This window comes from Mustela nigripes, chromosome 9 (assembly GCF_022355385.1).
Source record: "Mustela nigripes isolate SB6536 chromosome 9, MUSNIG.SB6536, whole genome shotgun sequence".
Lineage (NCBI taxonomy): Eukaryota > Metazoa > Chordata > Mammalia > Carnivora > Mustelidae > Mustela > Mustela nigripes.
This window is the reverse complement of record NC_081565.1, coordinates 35,922,116-35,945,831: the sequence shown is the minus strand read 5'-3', so window position 1 is coordinate 35,945,831 and position 23,716 is coordinate 35,922,116. Positions and strand designations below refer to the sequence as shown.

Below are 23,716 nucleotides of genomic sequence, written 5' to 3'. Positions count from 1 at the left end.
AGCTGAAGGCAGATGCCTAATGACTGAGCCACCCAGGTGCCCCAGGGAAGAACTTTAAATTTTCACTTAGCATATTGCTTCTTGCTAAATGCAAGAAGCCAATCTGAAAAGGCATATACTGTATGATTTCAACTATATGACATCCTGGAAAAGGCAAAACAGTAAAGACAGTAAAAAGATCAGTGGTTGCCAGGGGTTTGGGGAGAGAGGTGGAGAGAGAGATGAAGCAGTGGAGCACACGAGATTTTTAGGGCAGTGCAGTTATTCTGTGTGATGCTGTCATGGTGGATTCATTAAAATATGCATGTTTCAAAACCCATAGAACTTTACAATGCAGAATGAATTCTAGTGTAAACTACAGACTTTAGTTCATAATAATATATCATGACTTTCGGCTCAGGTCATGATCTCAGGTCCTGGGATTGAGCTCCACATCCGACTCTACTCAGCAGGGAGCCTGCTTCCTCCTCTCTCTCTGCCTGCCTCTCTGCCTGCTTGTGATCTCTCTCTCTGTCAAATAAATAAATAAAATTTAAAAAAAAAAAAAGGAGTATTGGGCACCTGGGTGGCTCAGTCGGTTAGGCATCTGCCTTCAGCTCAGGTCGTGATCCCAGGGTCCTGGGGTTGAATCCCGCGTCAGGTTCCCTGCTCAGCGGGAAGTCTATTTCTCCCTCTCCCACTCTCCCTGCTTGTGCTCTCTCTCTTTCTGTGTCAAATGAATGAATACAATCTTTAAAAATAAAATTAAAAAAAAATAAAGAGTATTAATTTAAAATAAAATATGTAGTTAAAATAAATAAAATAGTAAAATAACCCTTAGCCCATTAAACAGAGATAACCACTAATAATAAATTTTTATATTTTATTTTTATTCATATATTTTTTAAAAGCACTTAGAACTATTCTTGCATTACCCTCTAGCCATTATCTGTCTCCACCAGTCCAAAATACTATCAACCATATGTCAGACTTTGAGTAAATGCTGAAGGTTGGAGAAAAACAAAAAAGACATGTTCCCTACCTTCAAAGAATTGGCAGACTGGAGGAGGAGCCGTATAAGTAAAAAGGCAATTACAGAGGTCTCTAACTCCTCACCTTTCTTTCATTCTTCAATCTACTCTCTGTAGTCAGACTCTGTCCTAGCATATCCACTGAAACTATCCTAGCCAACTAGCATAGTTTCCTAGCCAACTATCCTAGTTGACTACTTGCTGTTAAATCCTTACCCAACTTCTCTGCAGATTTTAACACTTCATCTCCACTTTTTCTTAAAGTTCCTGTCTATTGGCTTCTGTTAAATAACTCTCTTTTTGTTTTTTCTTCCTGTCTAATTGCTTTTTCTCATCAACTTGGCCACAGGAGCTGATGTTCTCCAAGGCTCTCTTATTGAACCTCTTCCCCATCTGTATAGTTTCCCTGAGTAATCTCATGTATTTACATGGCTTTAACTACCACCTACTTATTGATGACCTCCAAATCCATCTATCTAAGGAATCCTTTGTTTCTCCCTCCTACCCATGGCCATGACTAAAGATATTTTATAGAAACTGTCTATAGCTATGCCGTAGTGTCTTAAGGAGTTTACTCAGTTACTACCTCTACCCTCCATTCTGAATCCCCTTCCTCTCACCTGGTATCCCCAGTTTCCATCCTTTGTGTAGCACCTGGATTTGCTTTTCCACCTTATTTCACTGGTTCTTTGGCTTACAGTCTCGGAATTTTCCATGAATTCTGACTCTCAGATCATGCTGTACTGCAGCTCCAAGACTGCCCTGTATCACTCCTGTATCCAGCCAGATCTAATGTTCTCCAACATTACTTGTCTGGAAGGGGGGATTAGAAACTAGCTTTGATCTTTACCTAAGCTTCAAACTATATATGTCTGCTTTCGTCACTACCTGTAAATCCTTCAAGTATCTCCAGTTCAGCCTGTAAAAAATATCCTCCTGACAGGTATCCTATCTCAGTGAATGGTCTTATCACCTATTCAGGGGCCCTATTAGGAAATATAAAATTATTTTTAACTCTTTCCCTCTGTCACCCCTCATATCATGTATCAGTTCTAGTTCCCTATATTTTCAAACTATTCTCTTAATTTAATATTTATTGTTACTACATCATTTCTCTTATGAATTACTCAGTGGCCTCCTAACTGGTCTCCCTGCTTCACATCTTGTTGGTTCCAGTATATTCTCCTGCTGCTACCAGAGGATTTTCTCTGACACAAATCTAATTATATCATTTCCAGAAAAAAAAAATTGCTGTGATTCCCTATTGCATATAAGATGGTAATGCAGGATCTACCTCATGCCTACCCTCCAACTTTTCTCTCATCACTCACCAGCTTCCAGTTTCAAAAAGTGTGCCGGTGTAAGATCCCAGTTCTAGAAAAGCCTCAGGAGATGCTACACTAATAATAATAATTAATAATAATAATAATAATTCACTAATGCTAGTGAATTATCTTAAATTATCTTAAATTACTGAACCCACAAACTTCTCAGAGCTCACAGTTCTGTGGTTGGCCAGGTCTAGGGCTTGGTTCTGGACCTGACCATACTTCCTCACTGCTGTGACAAAACTCCTTCTAGATGGTATATAGGAAAGAGCATCTGGGTAGTTCAGTCAGTTAAGCATCTGCCTTTGACTCAGAGTCCCATGATCCAGCCCTGAGTTGGGCTCTCCACTCAGCAGGGACTCTGCTCTCCCTCTCTCCCTGCTCCTTCTCTCACTCTCTCTCTCTCTCACTCTCTCTCTCTCTCTCTCTCTCTCAAGTAAATAAATAAAATTTTTAAAGAAGAAAGAAGAAGGAAAGAGCCAATATAGCTTACTACAAACATCCCTGTTCCAGACATAGCACCAACCAGGACAGTTACGTCTATACTTGACGTACTGGGACCCAGCAGATGTAGAACCATAACCACAAAGAGCTAGAGAAATATCCTTGAGAGTTCTGGTATGGACTGGAGAAGTTTGTTATTAATATGACACTCCAGGATGGGGGCAATAGAGTCTCACAGCCAAACGGAGTCATGTTTACCCAAGATGGTCACTACAAGCCTAGCTGAAATGGAGAATGAGAGTCAATATCTTAAGGAACTGGGAAAATGTTAGTGAATATTGGGTCCTTGAGGGTTAGAGGCAGGAAGGGACTAGGTATGCTGACAAGTCAAGTAAAATGGCTCAAAATTAAGTCTGTGATCAATAGGTATGTACTGAAGCTTCCTTGTTATACAGCCTTGCCTCTATTTTGCAGTATTCCTCTCTAGCCACCTGTGTGGTTAGACAGAAGTAGTGCAACACAGTGATATCACTGTACTTAGGGTTAAGTTCCCTTCCCAGGCCCCAAAATCAGACATAGGGCATCCAGAGACAAAATTTTTCCAGATACCATTTACTATTATGGAGCAGTTACCCCCCCCCCCATTTCCTCAAGTTTGATTACCCTGGATTTGGAACTTGGAAGAGTAGAGCCTAAAGATGGCCATTGATCATTCAGGGTAGCTGGGGAAGAAAGGGGACAAGAAGGGTCTGCCAACTAGCCCTCAGTTTTTCTCCTGTGGGATGGATCTTTTCTGGCCCCAGGGAATGGATGGTTCAGGTCAGAGCTAGAAAGACCTTAGAAACCAGCACAGAGTCTCCTCCATTTATCTTGATTTTCTCTTCCCATCCTCCTGCTAAGTGTTCTTATCCCATTCCAGAAGTTGTCCCCAAACAGACCTTCTGTAAAATGTCAGGCTGCCACTGAGAAGTTTGTTCTGGCTTATATGTTCTAGGAAACAGAAAAGGTCGACTTCTCCTACAACAAACTGGCTGATCCTAAGTTTTCATTTTATGACAATACTTTGGTGGAAGCCATGAAAAAGGGAGATCACTGGGTGCACTTGTTTTTCCTCTCACTCTCATTGTGTCACACTGTGATGTCAGAAGAGAAAGTGGAAGGTGAGGAGGGGCCTGAGGACTCATTGACAGAGAATATGTCATAGAATCTAGGATGGCTACAGGTGGGCTTGGTTTGATATCATTTGTAATGGCTTAATCTAAGAGCTTTCTAATAGGGAGTGTTGTCCAGCAATGGGATGGATAGGCAACTAGTGAGCTTCTAGTCACTGGAGATATTCAAGTAGAAGACAACCTCTTAGTCATATAGAAGATTCAGTCATTGGATAGGGTTCAAACTTGATGCTTCTGACCTTGATTTTCAGCAGTGTTCTGTCACAGAGTCTACCTGAATTGTCCCCAAGATCAATCCCATTATCTCTGACAAGACTTCCTGAAGGATGAGTTGAGTTGTCTTGTTGCTTCACAATTTCACAGTATCCCCACATATCCTAGTTTCTTTAGTAATCAAATATGACTATGACATCCATGAATTTACTTAAACCTCTTTTAGAAACAATGAATGAGAAATGACTGATTAAAAATTAAGAAGGCATATGTTTATAAAAATTAAAATAAAAAAACATATATAACCTTCAAAAAAAAAAAAAATTAAGAAGGCTTTTGGGGCGTTTGGGTGGCTCAGTCGGTTGAGCATCTGACCTTGGTCTCAGCTCCAGTATTGATCTCAGGCTATGGGTTCAGGCCCCACACTGGGTTCCACCCTGGGCATGGAGACTACTTTAAAATTAAAAAAAAAAAAAATGAGAAGGCTTTTTTTTTTTTAACAAACAAGAATTTAGGTAACCAAATCAATCATATCCTTTAAAATCAATGTGCCTGGGTGGCACAGTCATTAAGCATCTGCCTTCAGCTCAGGTCATGATCCCAGGGTCCTGGGATCAAGCCCCACATCAGGCTCCCTAATCCATGGGAAGCCTGCTGCTTCCTCTCCCACTCCTCCTGCTTGTGTTCCCTCTCTCACTGTGTCTCTCTCTGTCAAATAAGTAAAATCTTTAAAAACTAAATAGATAAAATCAATGTACCTTTAATATAATACTACCGTTAGGACCACCTTATATTTGTGTATCACTTTATAGTTTTACAAATTGCTTGCATGTTTTTTAAAGATTTTTTGAGAGAGAGTGAGTGAGAGCTTGAGCAGGGGGGAGAGTCAGAGGGAGAGAGAGAAGCAGATTCCCTATTGAGCAGGGAAGCCGGACACAGGGCTCCATCCCAAGACCCCAAGATCACAAATAGAGCCAAAGACAGCCACTTAACTGACTGAACCACCCAGGTGCCCCAAATTGCTTGCATTTATATTATCTCCCACAATTTTCACAACAGCCCTCTTAAGTAAGCAGAAAAAGAAAAAGGAACCCAGTTTTATAGAGAGGGAAACTGGAGTTAAAAGAGATTAAGTGACTTGCCTAAAATTCTGTAGTTAAGAAGGCAGAGATAAGAACCCAAATCTCAGGGGTGCCTGGGTGGCTAAGTCGTTAAGCATCAGCTTTCAGCTCAGGTCATGATCCCAGGGTCCTGGGATGGAGCCCCACATCGAGCCCCACATTGGGCTCCCTGTTCTGCAGAGGCCTGCTTCTCCATCAAATAAATAAAATCTTAAAAAATAAATAAATAAAATCTTGTCAAATAAATAAAATCTTAAAAAAAAAAAAAAAAAAGAACCCCAATCCCAGGCAACCCTCTTGGGTACCCGCCTTCTTCAGGAGCTTTGTACTCTCAATAAACTTTGCTTTGCTGCCCACCACAAAAAATTTAAAAATAAAAACAATAATTTTAAAAAAAGAACCCAAATCTCATGCCATGAGATCTTGCCCCACCCACCATGGGTGTCTCCAGACCTGATATTCTACCAAGTTGCTATTACTTGAAGCATATTTGGAATTGCCTTTATTTATTGCCTTAAGTGACAAGATAGGAAACAAGAAAATAGTCTTACTGTCCCAGAGATACATCTTATGTCTGACATAAAATTATATCCCATGTGCCTTATTTACAAGTATAAGACTCTGATGATACATAACTGTTTATACAAATCAAGTTGGGGGTGCCTGGGTAGCTCAGTGGGTTAACCTTCTGCCTTTGGCTCAGGTCATGATCCCAGGGTCCTAGGATTGAGCCCCACATCAGGCTCTCTGCTCAGCAGGGAGCCTGCTTCCCCTCCCCCTCTGGCTGCCTCTCTGCCCACTTGTGATCTCTCTCTCAGTCAAATAAATAAAGAAAATCTTAAAAATCAAGTTGACATAACACAATAAAAAAAATCAAATTGACCTTCAGAAGAAAAATAATCCAAAATATACCCTAGGTTGTGGTAATATTTTAAAAGAGGAGTTAAGCATTTTTCAGTGCTATAGTGTTTGCATTCATCAGTGCAGTTTTTTGTTCTGTTCTCTTTATGACCAAAATAATTTGAACCAGTTATTAGAATACAGTAGTTTGTGATGAGAAAAAAATAATACATGTCACAACTGATTGAATTCAACAGTTTGGGGTGTTTTTTAAAAGATTTTATTTATTTGAGAGAGAGTGGATGGGCAAAAAAACAGGGTGAGGGTCAAAAAAAGAGGGAGAAGCAGGCTCTTCAGAGCTGGGAGCCCAGTGCGGGGCTCGATCCCAGGACCCTGAGATCATGACCTGAGCCAAAGGCAGAGGCTTAACCCACTGAGCCACCCAGGCACCACTCAAGCATTTTGTTATTAATTTTCTGAAGTGTTTCTTCACAATCTAGGAAAATATTTTTTCATCAATGGACACTGAAAACCATGAGAGAAATTACCTTACAATGGCAAAATGGGAAAGAATAAATTTTATTTTACTCTGCTGTAAAAAATTTCAAGAGGAGTGGGGTGCCTGGGTGCCTCAATCGTTAAGCGTCTGCCTTCAGCTCAGGTCATGATCCAAGGGTCCTGGGATAGAGCCCCGTGTTGGGCTTTCTGCCCAGATGGAAGCCTTATTCTCTATCTCCCACTCTTCCTGCTTGTATTCCCTCTCTCACTGTTATCTCTCTCTGTCAAATAAATAAAATCTTTTAAAAAATATTCAAGAGGAGTTACAGAAATGTCTTGAATAATATAAGATTGACAGACTGATTCAACAGAATGAATCATTAAGCTTCCCAGGGTGAGAGTTTTTAAGGTGACAGTACTCATTTATATATACATATATATGTATATATAAATTGTTTGTTATATCATTAGTCTTATTATCATGAATCCTATTATCCTGCTCTGTAATCCTATCCTTATTGTCCTATCTTATCAAGGTATAGCCAGTCTTACATAGGAGCAGTTTATGCAGAACAACCTGCATGAAATTCACCCAGGAGATTTGTTAAAAATTCAATTTCCTGAGTCCTCCTCTCATATTTTGTGACTCTGGATTCAGTAAGTTTGAGTAGAGCCCAGGAGCCTGCATTTTTAACAAACCCCCTGACCCATTTTACCCACTAAAACCAGAGAGTGAACTATGTTTTGTTTGTTCATGTATATTGCATGTACCATGTGCCTCTATAATACTAACTCAAGTCTGTGAAATAAGTTGAAAATATGGGAAGGGGGTGGGGGGGGGGAACTGACCTGTATACAGCCTAGCTTTTTAGAACTAAACTTGTAAGGAAGTTTGAAGAAAAATGTTCCCTCCTGGGCTCTATCTTTACATAAGCCCCTTGGTGTCACTTCTGGGTTAACTTCAGCTGCACATCTCTGTGAGCTCTGGTTGCCCTCTTCTCTCCTGCCAGGTAAGCTGGTGTACCAGGCTCAGTCCCCAGATGAAGGTGCCCTCGTCACTGCTGCCAGGAATTTTGGCTTTGTATTCCGTTCCCGCACATCTGAGACGATCATGGTAGTTGAAATGGGTGAGACCAAAGTCTACCAACTGCTGGCTATTTTGGACTTCAGCAATGTGCGCAAGAGGATGTCTGTTATTGGTAGGTGCCCCTCCTACTCAGTCCTCTCCCTTTGTCTTTCATATACATTCACACGTTGACTTTCTCTTTTATATACACACAAATGTTTTCTCCTACTCAAATGCCTTCTCAAAGGTACCATGCCTCAAATACAAACATATAACCATTCCTACTTTCTCCTTCACATATCCTATATATTTTCTCTTTGAGAGCTTGCTACCATATACCTCTTTAGTTTTCCTGGATAATGGCTTGTCTGAAACCTCAAAGCCAAGATAAGAACAGAGAATAAACCCATAAGAGATAGGGGGAGACAATATAAGGGAAATTCATACTATCTTACTCTCAAATAGTTTGAGCCTCAGACTGAAGAGGAAGAGGGTCATTCTTCATCCTTGGTCCTTACTAGGTATGGGCCTCGGTCTGGAACTTGTACTTGGGAAGCTAAATGTGATTCTGCATCAGAGTCTTCCAAGATGACATTGAACCCATAGAAGAACTGGTTGCATAAGGTCTCTTTCCACTCCCACCAGCCTTTACTGACTGCAACATTTATCCTCTGTAACCACTCAATGAGTGCTTATCCCCCAAAAGAATCAGAAACAAATGTCATGGGAACAGCCTCATTCTATTCCTCAGTGGCCCAGACAAGTTCTTGTAACAATGGGCCTATATGGTTACTCTCTTAATTTGTTTGCCCTTAGTGAGGACACCTGAAGATCGAGTAATGTTATTCTGCAAGGGTGCAGACACCATTCTCTGTCAGCTGCTCCATCCATCCTGTAGATCCCTCAGAGATGTGACCATGGAACATTTAGATGTAAGTGTTTAGGTCACAGGGGAGGGAAGCTGTGGGTGGTTCTTTGTACATGGATTATGCGTCCACATATATTGTGTCCGTGTGTTTCCCTATGGACGTATTTTAGTATCTGTGTCTCTTTAATTGATGGAAGAATAAAGACTACTTCATTGTGTGGCATTCCTAACGACTACATTGCCAGCTTCTGTGTCAAGAAGTTAGATGGCACAAAGGCATGATGAGAATTGTATCTGTGGGGACACTTACTACAATCAAAATGGTTCTCTCTGTGATTCCTGGCTCAGGAGGTACCATGGTCAGACCTAGAACTTACTTCAGAATTGGGCCTGCTGGTACAGAAGGCGCTACCTCACCAGCCATGGCAACTTTGAAGGTATAGAGGAAAAGGTGCCAGGCTTGGGCTATTTAGGGGACTATTGATTGTTACCAGTCTATGTTATCACAAGATTAGACTCCCCAGGGGTACCTTCCCCCTTGCCTATCCCACCCTCCTTCCACCCTCTAGGATTTGAGATGGATCTGAAAGAGAGTGGCTCCAGCCTTCTGGCACTGGAAAGGAAAACCAAATCTATATTCTCCAAGATTTCTACTCATAAACCTAGATATATAAAGGGTTGAGGGAATAGGAAAGAGATGGGATGGGAGAGGGGCAGATCAGGAAAAAAAAAATTTTTTTAAGAGGAAATAGATTGAAGAAAATGCTATTTTATTAAGCCACTTTGGTTTGACCCACATTAACACATTATCAGAAGTCAGAGAACAGATAGTCAATAAGCACATGAAAAGATACTTAGTTTCATCAGCTTTTAGGAAAATGCAAATCAAAAACCTCAAGATACTACTTCACATCACCAGGACAGCTAGATGATCAGATAATAATAAGTAATGGTAAGGTATAGAGAAATTGTAACCTTCATACATTGCTGATGGAAATGTGAAATGATATAGTCATTCTCATGGACTGAGCCACCCAGGCACCCCATGAAGCAGTCATTTTAGAAAACAGTTTGGCAGTTCCTGAAAAAGTTAAGGGTAGAGTTATCATATGACCCATCAATTCCACTCCTAGGTATATTCCCACGAGAAATGAAAATAAACATCCACACAAAAACTTGTACACATAGTTTATAGCAGCATTATCTATAATAGTGAAAAAGTAGCAACAGCCCAAATGTCCATCATAATTGGCATGGATGAATAGATAAATATAATGTGGTATATCTAAACAACAAATATTATTCAGTCCCCAAAAGGAACAACATACTGATACATGCAGATGAACCTTGAAAACATTATGTTAAGTGAAAGAAGCTAGTCACAAAAGGCCACATAATGTATAATTTCATTTATATGAAATATCCAGAATAAACAAATCTATAGAAACAAGTAGATTAGTGGTTGCCAAGAGCTGGGGGAAAAGAGAATGGGAATGAGAGCTAATGGGTACAGGATTTCCTTTGGCAATGATGAAAATGTTCTGGAATTAGATAGTAAAGGATGCACAACTGTATGAGTGTAATTTTTTTAACCACTGATTTGTATACTTTAAAAAGTATGAATTTTATGCTCTATACATTATATTTCAGGTTTTAAAAAAAGTTGGTGAAGTATCCAACATAGGACAGTTCTTATGTCCTATACTGGTTCCCAGAGGCCACAGTATTTTCTATGGGCTAGTTTGAAAAACTTATCTTTTAACCTTCCAGAACACATGAATTGGGGTATCTTCTCAGAGAGCATTTCCACAGGCTGGCTCCAAAGGGGATCATAAAACTGTTTCAGATATTTTGACCTGCGTCCTGCTACCCACCTTTACAGATACCCATAATGGAGCCTGACTACACTGCAATCTGTTAACCACAGATGAGAAATTTGTGAGAGTGAAGCTTATACTCAGAAGTCAAGATTCAAAACCTCTTTTTTAAAAAAAGATTTTATTTATTTATTTGAGAGAGCACAAGCAGGGGGAGGGACAGAGGGGAGGGAGAAGCCGACTCCCCACTGAGTACAGAGCCTAAGAAGGGGCTCCATCCCAGGACTCTGGGATTATGACCCAAGCCAAAGGCAGACCCTTAACTGACTGAGCCACCCAGGTGCCCCAAGATTCAAAAACTCTTACAAAAACACAGCTCCGGGCCCTCTACGACAGGAATCAGCAAGCGTCTCATATAAAAACAAGCAACAGTCAGGATTTGCCCACCACAATAGAAAAGAAAAAAAAAAACAAAACACAAGTAAGAGGTAAGTAAGAAATAACTTCAGTGCAGACTACTAAATTATTTGTTGAATGAATTAAGGATCTGTCAGTGTGTTAAACCTCGTTTAGTATCCTAAGCAAGATCAGTTTCTGCCATGTCTCTTCCTTCTAAGAAGTCTCTGACATCTTCTCTCAGGCTTCTCTTCATAGCTGCTTCTGCTAACAGCACAGAGGTTTAAGATATGGTATTCCATACATACATTGTTTTATGCTCATTTCACTCAGGAGTTTCACAGGCAACTAAGAGCAGAATATCAGGATAATAAAATTCATTTTCTCTTTGCTCTTATAATGCCAAAGTGAATTATTTTGAAGTTTACTATAACAGTGATCATGGAGAATTTTTATTCATGTGCAATTCTCAGGACATAAAATCTAACTCACCCTCAGTTGGATGTGAGTTCTGCCCTAAACTACCCACACTCTCACCTGGCTCTCCTTATGACCCAGAGAATACTTTGCAGGATAGGATATAATATAGTTTATAAGATAGGATATACTGGTGGCCATAGAGCAAAAAGATGCTAACTCACCCAAAGACCATTTCTGCAGTGCATCATCAACACGGCTGGCTGTGGCTAATCAACTGAGTCAGCCAATCAGCTGTAGACTAATATACAAGTGTGTGTGTGCTTTTTGAGGGGCCTGTTGATACTTGAAGGAAGGCAGGGAAAGAGGAAAATAAAATGAATGTATGGGGTGCCTGGGTGGCTTAGTCAGTTAGGCATCTGCCTTCAGCTCAGGTCATGATCCCCGAGTCCTGATAAAGCTCCCTGTTCCGGGGCGGGGGGGGGGGGGCTGCTTTTCCCTCCCCACTCCCCTTGCTTGTGCACTCTCTCTCTCTCAAATAAATGAATAAAATCTTTTTTTTTTTAAGACTTTATTTATTCACTTGACAGAATCACAAGTAGGCAGAGAAAGAAAGGAGGAAGCAGGCTCCCTGCTGAGCAGAGCCCGATGCGAGGCTCAATTCTAGGACCCTGAGATCATGACCTGAGCCAAAGGCAGAGTCTTAACCCACTGAGTCACCCCAGGCGCCCCAATAAAATCTTTTTTTAAAAAATGAATGTATGCTTGTAAAAGTCGTAAGATCTTTGATTATATTTTATAACAACTCCTTTTACTTTAGTATTCTATTCTCATATTACAGACATCATTATCCTCTCTGTAGGCAGTGAATTACTATCCCAATTTTACAACAAAAAAATCTAGAAGGCTAAATTTTTCCCAGGGTCACACAGGAAATTATCTAACTACAGGTAAAAGCTAGAACTCTCTATATTTCAGAAGTACTTTCAAACTTTGCCCCCAGTTATGCTGGCCCCACCTTTAAGACATTATTCTGAGAAAGCTCAACAGTTGTTTTGTGGTTAGGCTGGGTACTAGCCCCATGGTACTAATCATTAAATCCTATTTTGCAGGCAAATGGGCAGTGGGGTCAGTTGGCCTCTTCCTAAACTCAGCCCTCACCCAGCCCAGGCCTACTCAGTGCACAACATGTCTTCCAGGATTTTGCCTTTGAAGGTCTCCGCACCCTCATGGTGGCCTACCGAGAAGTGGATAATGCCTTCTACCAGGCCTGGAGCAAGAAGCACAGTGAAGCCTGCCTGTCTTTGGAAAATCGGGAAGATAAAATATCAGATGTCTATAGAGAGATGGAAAAAGACTTGATGGTTAGTGTGAAGAAGCCAGGGACAGATTGGGGGCAGCACTGGGGGTGGAAGTCAGCAGACTGAGCAAGATCTCTAAGAGTGACTTCCAGCAAATCAATAGGTTCAGGGACTCTGGATACAGGATACTGGAATCCAGGCTGATTCAGAATGTCCTGGATCTTTGAAATCAACAAATAATGAGGGGGGTGAGGAGGTGGAATGCACTATTTGTAAATTGTATCCCAAAGCTACTCACAGAAATTAAGTAATCTGGGAGAGATGAGGATCTGAATAATGCATAGATTAGATAATCCAGAACTAACTGATGAAAATATTCACTCATTCATTCAACATATTTACTAAGCACCTCCTATGTGCCAGGAATGTTTTAAGCCCTGAGCATGTAGCAGTAGACAAAAACAGACAAAAATAACATATATAGATTTTGGATAATGAAGTGCTATGGGAGAAAATAAAGCCAGGGAGATAGCTATGGAATATCAGCATACACATGTATGTTTTAGAGAGGGCAGAGTATAGTTACTATTTTATATAGGGTACTTTGAGCAGAAACCTGAAGAAGGTGGCGAGCCAAGCAGACCTCTGGGGGAATTAGCTTTCCAGACAGAGGGAATGACATAAGTGAAATCCCTGAAACAGGAATAGGCCTAACTTGTTAGTTGAACAGCGAGTCAGTTAGTGGGGCTGATAAAGTATAAGTGAGGAGGAGAGAAAAAAGGACATGAGACAGAGAAGTAGTAGAGTGTCCTCATAAACCAGCGTAAGTACTCACAATGAGATATGGAAAGCCATTGAAGAATTCAACCAAAGAAGTGATGTGATAGCTTAAAAAAAAATTTATTTATTTGAGAGAGAGAGAGAGAGAATGAGTATGAGCAGGGGGAGGTGCAGAGGGAGAGGGACAAGCAGACTGCACTGAGTGCAGAGCCAGATGTGGGGCTCAATTCGAGGACCCTGACATCACAACCGGAGTCAAAAAGAAAAAGTTTTTGACCAGACTGACACAGGCTGGCTCTGCTGAAAACAGAAATTTCTGATACCAGATGGGAAAACAGAGATCCCAGAGGTCATACTTCTCCTTCCATCATCAGTTCAGCGGTTAGTATTTCTAGTCTGTCCTTCTGGAGGCCTAAAAGAAATCAGCCGATTGTTTGTCTGTCTGTCAGTTCCTTAGACTGAGTCCTGGTGCCCATCCCTCTGGTCAACACTGGAAAGCCGGTAAGTGTACTCTGAAGCAAAAGAGCAGTGAAAGTGTGTTGAGAAACAGATGGTTTAGAAGTAGCACACAGCTTCATGTATGACTTGGATAAGTCTTTTCCCTCTTTGACCCCTGACATTCTGTGTCTCAGTTTGATTTATGTGGTTGAAAAGCTGCATCTGTTGTGAGGCAGAGGGTGCTGAATTTTATAACATTTGGATCCTTATGTCAGGACAGAGCCAGCTTGCTAACGAGGATGATGAGGCGCCAGTTGAGTTGTTGGGTAGCACTAAATGCTGTGACATTCTCCCTCCTTCTCATTCACTGTTCTTTCTGTCCCAAGCTATTAGGGGCCACAGCCATAGAAGACAAGCTCCAGGATGGTGTACCTGAGACAATCACCACCCTGAACAAAGCCAAAATTAAGATATGGGTCTTAACTGGAGATAAGCAAGGTAACGGGGAGCTCCTCACTTCACCAGTTCTCTTCCCTGTCCACCTTAGCCATTTCTTTTATTTTGCATTTTCTTTTTATCTTAGCCATTTATTTGACAAATACCTTATAGTTCAGGTCAAGTCCTTCACTCCTAGTTTTGTACACAGTCTTCTAAGAGTATATTTTATGCTGGATGCTGTGTTAGGCAGTGAGGACACGGAGATGATTCAGTCAGACACGACCCCTGTCACTCAGGAACCCACAAGCTAAAAACTTTGGAATTACCTTGGAATATACCCTCTCTGTTGTCTCAAAGATTCATTGTCTCACCATGTCCCACCGAGGGTTCTGAAGATCCCCTTTTGACTGTGCCACCACCGTAGTTCAGCCTTTGTCCCCTTTGATTGTACATTTACAAAAAAACTTCTGATCTCTGTCTCTTGTCCATATTGATTTCAGTATAGCCTATATACAACCATCAGCTTGATCTTACTAAAATATACTACTTTTACTTTATATGCTCTTCCTCTGCTCAGATACCTTCAGAAACTCTATGTGGTAAAGTCAGACTCCACTGTACAGCCTACAAGATCTTGATAATCTGTTGCTACCTACATATACTTATCTCCATCCTGATGTGACCATTATTTTTAGTATGTCCCAAACAATCCAGTTCCTACTCTAGGGCCTCTGTTTGGGTTGTTTCCCTGTTTGTAATGGTTTTTTTCCGACCCCTAAATAAGTCTTACTCGTCCTTCAAAGTCTTTTCCCAAGTAAGTTTCTATGACATTACAATCTCTCCTCTGAATTTTGATACCATTGCAGAGAGGGCTCAGGATTAAATTTTTGTAAATTGTTTTCCTTAGTATGAATTTATTCCAAATTCCAGGTTCTTGATGTAAAGACCACAACCGAAACAGTCCCCCATAAACTCTGGCATAAAAGCAGGCACAGGGAAATACATCCTGACTGTTTGGAAAAGTGGATGCAGACTGGAATTGTTTTAGGAAATAAGGGAAGGCCCTGTTGGAAGGCTAAGCCAGAATGGTGCTGTCTTCGGCGGCACATATGTGAAAATTGGAATAAAATAGAGAAGGTTAGCATGGCCCCTGCACAAGAATGACAGGCAAATTCATGAAGTGTTCCTTGTTAAAAAAATGAAAGAAAAAGAAAGACTAAGCCAGAATCATCCTAGTTATTGATAAGTAGCTCACTAGTCTGTACTAGGCTGAGTGTCTCCTATGTGTTTGAATATGGTCTCCACTGACTCATAAAAAATATACTTTGACTGCCTCCATGGCAAATGTGGACAAATGGGCTCTGCTGCCCACCATTAGTGCTTATGTACGTATACACTTTTGTAAAGACCCTGTCCCAGCCAAAATGTGGCCAGTGTTCCCCCCCTTCCCTGCAGAGACTGCTGTGAACATTGCCTATGCCTGTAACATATTTGAGGAAGAAATGGATGGAATATTCATCGTGGAAGGCAAGAATGATGAGACTGTTCGGCAAGAACTCAGGTACAGATGGGAGAACTGCCACAGCTCTTAACTTACTATGACTCCCACACTGTCAGAAGGAACAAAGAAGATACGGAGAAGTGGGGGCAAAAAACTAAAATACTTGAGATGATTTTGTGAAGAAGCTTTAGGGCTCAAGGAGTTGGAGAAGTGTGGTGTGTGGATGGTCAGGGACCTGAGACAATGGCAGTTCTCGGGAGGCAGTCGAGTTTGGCTGGTGCTTTATAGAGGCTATGTACCTCCTTTGCCCACTTACATTCTGGGACACTTTCACTTTCCTAAGCTCTGGGGCTTTCAGTCAAACATTAACCACTACTCTTGACTTTCAGGTTGGCAAGGAAAAAGATGAAACCTGAGTCTCTACTGGAATCAGACCCAGTAAACACCTACCTGAACACGAAGCCCCAAATGCCCTTCAGAATACCTGAGGAGGTGCCCAATGGCAACTATGGCTTGATCATCAATGGCTACAGTCTGGTGGGCAGTGCAGAGCTACAACTCTATTCTCTTCTCCCAAGGAATTTTTTTCCTAGGTCCAGCCTGCTTCAGGGAAATTTTAAGACCCCTTCTCTATTTCATCAGTCACCTTTTCCCCCTTTCTTCTGGTGCTCTTTCCCAACAGACATCTTTCCCTATCTTTCTCTAGGCAGGAATAATGAAGAAAGAGAAGCCATGTTCCTTCCTTATCCAAATTCTTCACTACTGATGTGGCTTATCAGTTAGAGGAAGTGGGGAGCAAACAGAACCAGGTCCTCTAAAAAGTCGTTTGGCCTTTATAGCCTAGTTAACTGATTTGACCCAGTGAGAAAGGCTGACCAGTTTCCCATTGGAGGCTGGGTCAGATGTGAGGATGCCTAAAAGTGACTTGGGGACTTAGCCTCCCTTGGGAGTGCAGTACCTGGAAGCCACTATGCCTGACCTTTGTAGTATAGGAGAGTATGGCTATGGGGAAGGGCCTAGGAAGATCTTGTTCTGAGAGCCTTTTTGGGCAACCTGAAATGTGGGTGTGTCCTGGTCCTGCAGGCCTATGCTCTAGAAGGGAACCTGGAGTTGGAACTGCTGCGAACAGTGTGCATGTGCAAGGGAGTGATCTGCTGCCGGATGACACCCCTTCAGAAGGCCCAGGTGGTAGAGCTGATGAAGAGGTACAAGGAGGTGGTGACACTGGCCATCGGGGATGGGGCCAATGACGTCAGCATGATCAAAGGCATGTGAGGGACGGGGGACCATAACCTCCAACCAAGGGCTTGCACTTTCCTTCCTCCATGGGCAAAAACCAACCTGAGTGGCACTGTGTTTTGGATTCACACTCTTGCATATCATATATATTGTACATTTATAATGTTTGCAACTTCATTCATGCTCCTCTATACCTGCATTCCCACTTATTTACACATGCATACATCAGTCCATATGCAGACATGCACACATTCAACTGCATGCACTTAACACACGTATATGCCTGGCTTCCATAAGACATATGCATATATTCACAGAATAGGCCATGGAACTACAATACCATCTTTCCAAGGTGGCATCAAAGTCTACAGAAAGAACCCCTGGGCATGAGTCATAGTCTGTTCCTTTTTTGAAAGCTGTATGCCTGAGCAATGTTAAGCAGAAGACAAGACTGCTCAACCAGGGCATTAGCTATGAGGCACAATGTAGGGATCTCTTCTTTCCTGAGGCAGTGTTCATTAGAACTTGTCCTGACTCACCTGGCTGGAGGAGAATAGCAGACTTACTGATGCTTTGAACCAATAGAAGCAAATGGCTGAAATTTGTTTTCATTTCAACTGAGTGTTGTTAGCTTCCAGCAACTTGTGGTTCTGTCAAATATGGACAACATCTAGAGGTCCTCTAGCCCAACCACTCTCTCCATCCAGGAAACACTAGCAGACATTCTAGCCGTGTCTTTAATACCAGGAAGTGTTCTCGATAGCTTCCTCGCTTTCTAGAATTCTCTGGTTTTTAGGGCCTTAGAAATTTCAACTATTCCATTAAGCAATGCAATAGATATATACCAGAAGATGAGTGAATTTACCCTACACTACAACAGACTAATTAAAACTTTTAGGAACTTTGGTCTTATTTTCCATCAAGTGTAATCCTTGTTTTATCTAGAAAAAGTCATGTTAGGCCTCTGAAGAACTTGCTTTTCACTAACAAAATAGGTACATCATTTATTTCCTCCTAACAGGTGGATTTTTAGCTCTAGATAAACATTGATAATTAAATATTGTATTAGATTGACATCTATCCTGCATCTTTAATTGATTTAAGTGGCTTCGAAAGATAACAGGAAATTTTAACTTCAGCATCTGGACAGCAGGAAAGACCCTAGATGGCTATAGTAGGTACAAAGACCATCTAAGAGAGCTTTCTAGTACTAGCCATGCCAGGCATTCCTGAGTGTTTTCCAATGTAAAATAAGGTGTTTATACAACATGATCTCAGCCTTTCTTTTACACTTCCCAACCTGGGAGCCCAGCAGACAAGCTTTGTGGTTGAGAAGCTTATGGGATTTCTTTGCAGCTGCCCACATTGGGGTTGGCATCACTGGCCAGGAGGGAATGCAGGCCATGCTCAACAGTGACTACGCCATCTCCCAGTTCTGCTATCTTCAGCGTTTACTTTTGGTCCATGGCCGATGGTCCTATAATCGCATGTGCAAGTTTCTCAGCTACTTCTTTTACAAAAACTTTGCCTTCACCCTGATGCACTTCTGGTATGCCTTCTTCAGCGGGTTCTCTGCACAGGTAGGAGATCTGGTGACATTCCCCACTCTGGTCAGCTGGGTCTTTTCTACTCACCCCCACTTCAGCCATCTCAGACCCCTTTTCTTTTCTAGAGACCAATGTATGACATATTGCCATCCATCCATAAAGCTTCTCACATGGGGGCACTTGGGTTGCTCATTCAGTTAAACATGAAGGTCCTCAACCATGCTGATCCCATCTAACCTTACATTTAACCTTAGATTTCCAAACCCTAACTTTTCTGGCTTGGCTTTGACTTGGACTTGATTCCTATCTCCAAAACTCTCCCATAAGATATTTTCACCTTTTACCTGACATGGAGACCTAGTTTCCAAACATAGATAGTATGTGGAAATTCTTGGATCTGGTAGTTTTTTTAGTATCCAAAGCAATCTTTATGGAACAGACTAAGCTTCAAGGGGCCTCTGAGTCTTGCCAGGCAGGTTAGTTATGGTGTTCACCTGTAGCCCAATTTCATAACACAGCTTCCCTTACTTCTGCCTCCCCACCCCGACACCCCTTCTCTGTGCCCCAAACATATACTGTTGTTGCTCTAATGAATTAATTCCACATTTGAGTATAAAATCTCCCCCACAGTAATGGAGAGAAGTAGGACCTGGATTTTTATATTCTAAGAGGAATCCTTTTTCCTATGAGAAGTTTTTCAGGGTTCTCACATTCCTAAGAAAAACAAGCTCAGGAATTATTATCTTGGGAAATCCCTACTACCTTTGTTGCCTTGGGCTCTGGGGGAAACAGATTGTTCAGCAGAAAATAATTGACTTGTATACCCCCAATTGTTTAACAAAGTCATTCTAGTATGCGAGAGGTGTATTCATATGTGTGTGTTTTGCTGACCTCTTGTGGCTAGTAAAGGAGCCCTCTCTGGGCCCCAAGGATGGAGCACCCAGCTAGGAAAAGGTTACTGAGTCTATTCTACTTCCCACTGTTAAAAAGTACCCAGTGTTGTAGAAGCTACTGAATGTATAAATCAGATTAAAGAGCCCAGAGGCTTACACTCCTGAAAGTTCAGGGGTACAGCTAGCATTCCCTAGCAGACACTCTGGATCTTTTCTGTGCACGGATGGGCAGTGCAGGTCATGGTAGGGTTGTTCCAAATCAACCTTGTAGCGTTGGCCACAAACAAGCTTGATGTGGCCTTGCCCCAGCCTGGGACACAGAGTTCTGACTTCTGTAGGACCAAACAGAGATGGGGGTCAGCCTTCTCTGTCAGATTTCTGAAATCCAAATCCTGCCCTAGGTTAGTGTAGTGGTGGGTAGGTGGACCAGAAGGGACTCTTGAACCTGGGAGGTGGAGCTGGGACTTTGGAAAACAGAGGAATCTAAGAAATCTCCTTGGTATTCTCTTAGACAGTTTATGATACCTGGTTTATCACTTTCTACAACCTGGTCTACACCTCCCTCCCTGTCCTGAGCTTGAGTCTGTTTGACCAGGTAAGACCAGCGGCAAACCTCTTAGTCAGGACTAAAGCCCTTGGGCCCTTGAGGAGTATTCACAAGAGTGGGAAGGACAAGAGCTGAGTTCTACAAAGGCAGTTGTAAATGGAATAACTTCTAGAGCAAGGAAGGGAGCTTATCACCTGGAGAGGTATCATGGGATAAAGTAAAGAATCTTCCTCCACAGAGAATAATCATCAGTTTTAGAAATCCAAGTTTTCCTGTGTCAATTTTATTTTTGTAGAGAGAAACATAGTAATTGTGCTTTATAGTAAATTGAGTGTGTATAAAAGGTAGTGAAAGGAAATAGAGTTATTAGGGCAAGACTAGGTAAAACAAGGAACTTCAAGAAGTGAGAGATACAGAGATAAAGTACAACTTACATACAGAGATAAAGTAAGCCAATTCAGGGTGATCTAGTGAGAGTCCTGAAGGCCAAGCATGGGAATGTGAGTATGATACTTTGAGTCCTAAGGAATCAGCCTAGGGGATATCATCTGTCCCTGTCAGAAATTTCCTGGGCATTGGGGGGTCCTAGTATCACACCTCTCTTTCCTCTTCTGTCCCAACTTCCTGTCTTGGGCACATTGAATAGAAACGAAGCCTCCAAAGAGGAATAAAATAGCTGAAAGAGGACACCATGGCATCATGGTTTCCTGGTCTCCATCAGGGTAGGAAGTCGAATTCTCCACAAGGTAGCTGTTAGCCACAGAGCAACAAGAGGGATGAGTTGTGTCCCATGAAGCTTCTCAGTTAACTAATTCTAGGGATCCACAACCTCTCAAAAACAAGCTGCAAGCTTTGTTATCCAAAGTTTCTGGTTTAGGAGATGAAGATGATCCAATGGCATTCACACGGAGAATCCTGTCACCTGATTTCACCATTAGCTATGGAAATGGGAAGAGCATTACAGAACATGGATACCTCCATGTGACTAGCTGGTCCCCATTGGCTTCCCCCTCTCCTTTTATTGGATTTTGACGCAAAAATTACTCAACTAAAGGAACACTTAAAACTGGGGCCTCATGTACCAACTGCCCCCCATCCTAAGCTCCCATTCTCCCTTCCAGCTACCCCCAACCCTAGTTACTCCCCACCTCCCCTCTCCTAACTGCTTCCAGGTCCTTACCGCCACCTTGACCTTCTCCTAGCTTTCTTCCACCACCTAGATCCTTGCCTAGAGTGTAGGACTTCAGGAAGGGTCTATGGTCACTGCTCTGGTCTCTGGTTCCACCTCTCAAGTAATCCATGAGGAAGTTCCTAGGCAGGCTGTCAGCAGATGCAGTGAGGGAAGAAACTTCTACTCCAATGGAGATAGGAACTTCTATGGAGAGACCCTAAACTTTCCTCCTTACCCTCTGGTACTTCCAGGACGTGAATGAAACATGGAGTCTACGCTTCCCAGAGCTGTATGACCCAGGCCAGCACAACCTCTATTTCAACAAGAAGGAATTTGTGAAGTGTTTAGTGCGTGGGATCTATAGTTCCTTCGTGCTGTTCTTTATCCCTATGAAGACCATTCACAACTCAGTGCACAGTGATGGGAAAGAGATCTCTGACTACCAGTCCTTCTCCCTGCTAGTACAGACTGCCTTGCTCTGCGTGGTCACAGTGCAGGTGTGGCTAGGGGAGGAGGGGAAAGGGTGGTGGAGGAGGATTGGGTGGGGAGCCTGTCTGGAAGAAAGGGAAAGAAGGAGGGAGGGAAAGTGGGAAGGGATCTTCTCTACTATGGACTGGAGAAGGGAGGTGGCCGATATGTCCCAGGTTGTACAGTATTGCACATAAAAGAGTGTTTTTCAGATTGCCCTGGACACAACCTACTGGACGTTGATAAGCCACATCTTCACCTGGGGTAGCCTGGGTTTCTACTTTTGCATCTTATTCCTCCTGTACAGTGATGGCTTGTGCCTAATGTTCCCCAATGTCTTCCAATTCCTAGGTAAGGCTATGCCCACTCAGTGTGTGGCAAGGAGGTGGAGGGTAGGGTTGGGAAGTGTGAACAAAGTATATTTCTTTAATAAATGTTCACTGTCCAGGTATTACTATGTACTAGGCTTTGTGGATATAGATAGGAATAAGACATGGCCTCTGCCCCAGAAGGACTCAAAATCTAGCCAGGGGAATACTTTACCCTCTTAGATTTTTCTAAGATATTTTCAAATTTCTTATCTAACTTAATCTTTGCAAGCATCCTATGAGGTAGAAATGGCATGAATTATTAGCACTATTTTAGAGACTTTTAAAAATTAAATTACTCAAATCTAGCTCTCCTGCTTCCCAGTCCAGTATCCTTTATACAGCATACCACTGTATACTGCCTTATTGTCTCCCATATTAATTTCCCTACCTTTCATTCTACTTTGATGGGAACAAAATACAGTGAGAGTGGATAATAGATGTAGCTGCCTCTCACCTCTCATCAAGCCACTCATTTTTCCTCTCCAAAAACCTGTATCCCATTCTTGTGTCCAGGCCAGTGTTCCAGGATTCCTATAACCTGCCCCCACTCTCTTGCCCTGCCCACCCTTTAGAGGGAGATGAAGGCATGTGAATTCACAGTGCCTTTGGCTTTACAAAGGACCTCACTGTAATTCTTCTGCCTTTATATTATTAGGAAACTTAATGGTCTCCAAACCAGTAACTTCCTTTTTTGGAATGGAGAGTTCTCTAATTCTGGCTTGACGGTCCCCTTCCTCTAGGCTCTGGTTCAGCCTCCCTCCTGCACCTCATTGTTTACAGGTGTGGCCAGGAACACTCTGAACCTGCCACAAATGTGGCTGATTATTATCCTCAGCGTGGTCCTCTGTATTTTGCCTGTGATTGGGTACCGATTTCTCAAACCATTGTTCTGGCCTGCCGACGTGGACAAGGTGAGTGGAACAAGGAATCTACCCAGATAGAATTCATGGTCCTGTCTGTCTTTGCCTCGGTGGATAAAAACCCTGTCCTCCATGCTCTGACTATAGATTATGAACAGAATTCATCTTTGGACAAGACATCCACTGCTACCCCCTACCCAGACCAAACTGAGACACATAAGGCCTCGACGTTCTGCCTATGCATTCTCCCACAAACAGGGCTTTGGGGCCCTCATCACTTCAGGCAAAACAATGAAGGACAAGGTATTCAAGAAAAACAGCTTTTCTTTTAAAAAGTAAAGGCCCTTAGGAAAATCCCAAAGGAGTCAGTCATTGCTCTTCCTCCCTTGTATCCGCACAAATTAAGGATGGATTAGAGCCCCAGGAAAACTAGAATAAACCTGCCATTCTGCTCTCACTCTAGGGGCTCAGCCTCTTCATTCCCTAGAAGGTTGTGGCCAGGTAAGGCAAGGAAAGGTAAAGAAAGGACCTCCTGATATCTGTCAGAGTTGCAGCGGTTCAAGAAAAAGTGACGTCAGGCTTCCCTTCCACCACCCCTTCCAAGTTTTAATCCAGACAAGCAACTATGGAAGTGGTGAGTGAAAGGGGGCAACATAAGAAAGGGGAAAAAAGAAATATATATATAGATACATATATAGATAGATAGATAGATATCTAGATCTATATATATATATATATCTCCTAAGAATCTTACTTTGGGTCCTGTTTCCCATACCCAGAGCAACTGTAAACATTTCCAGGGCTCCACACAAGTATATCTCACCAGATACCTTTCTCAGGTTCATCCGGGGAATTCAGGGTAAGTCTTTTGCTGGCCCTGGGTCTCAAAAGGAGGAGGCAGCTATGAGAAGTTGATCATAAAAAGCTGAAGGAGAGTTTCTGGACCAAAAAGAAAAAAAAGCTGGGGGGGTG

At 42.2% G+C, this 23,716-nt stretch overlaps 1 protein-coding gene and 1 non-coding gene across 2 annotated transcripts in view; both read left to right on the top strand.

Moving 5' to 3' along the window:
* LOC132024119 (phospholipid-transporting ATPase FetA-like) overlaps window positions 1-23,083 on the top strand; it is a 61,320-nt gene extending 38,237 nt beyond the window's left edge. Inside the window, exons 14-28 of the mRNA XM_059410122.1 lie at window positions 1,743-1,750; window positions 3,777-3,942; window positions 7,637-7,825; window positions 8,509-8,624; window positions 12,390-12,554; window positions 14,096-14,207; window positions 15,603-15,708; window positions 16,038-16,185; window positions 16,732-16,915; window positions 18,244-18,467; window positions 19,839-19,922; window positions 21,297-21,542; window positions 21,726-21,864; window positions 22,665-22,795; window positions 22,892-23,083. Of these exons, the coding sequence (XP_059266105.1) occupies window positions 1,743-1,750; window positions 3,777-3,942; window positions 7,637-7,825; window positions 8,509-8,624; window positions 12,390-12,554; window positions 14,096-14,207; window positions 15,603-15,708; window positions 16,038-16,185; window positions 16,732-16,915; window positions 18,244-18,467; window positions 19,839-19,922; window positions 21,297-21,542; window positions 21,726-21,864; window positions 22,665-22,795; window positions 22,892-23,083 (2,210 nt within the window). The remainder of the gene's footprint in view (window positions 1-1,742; window positions 1,751-3,776; window positions 3,943-7,636; window positions 7,826-8,508; window positions 8,625-12,389; window positions 12,555-14,095; window positions 14,208-15,602; window positions 15,709-16,037; window positions 16,186-16,731; window positions 16,916-18,243; window positions 18,468-19,838; window positions 19,923-21,296; window positions 21,543-21,725; window positions 21,865-22,664; window positions 22,796-22,891) is intronic.
* On the top strand, window positions 15,236-15,342 carry LOC132025224 (U6 spliceosomal RNA). The gene has a single exon (XR_009406489.1). It is a non-coding gene; the product is annotated as a U6 spliceosomal RNA (small nuclear RNA).
* Window positions 23,084-23,716: the final 633 nt, after the last annotated feature.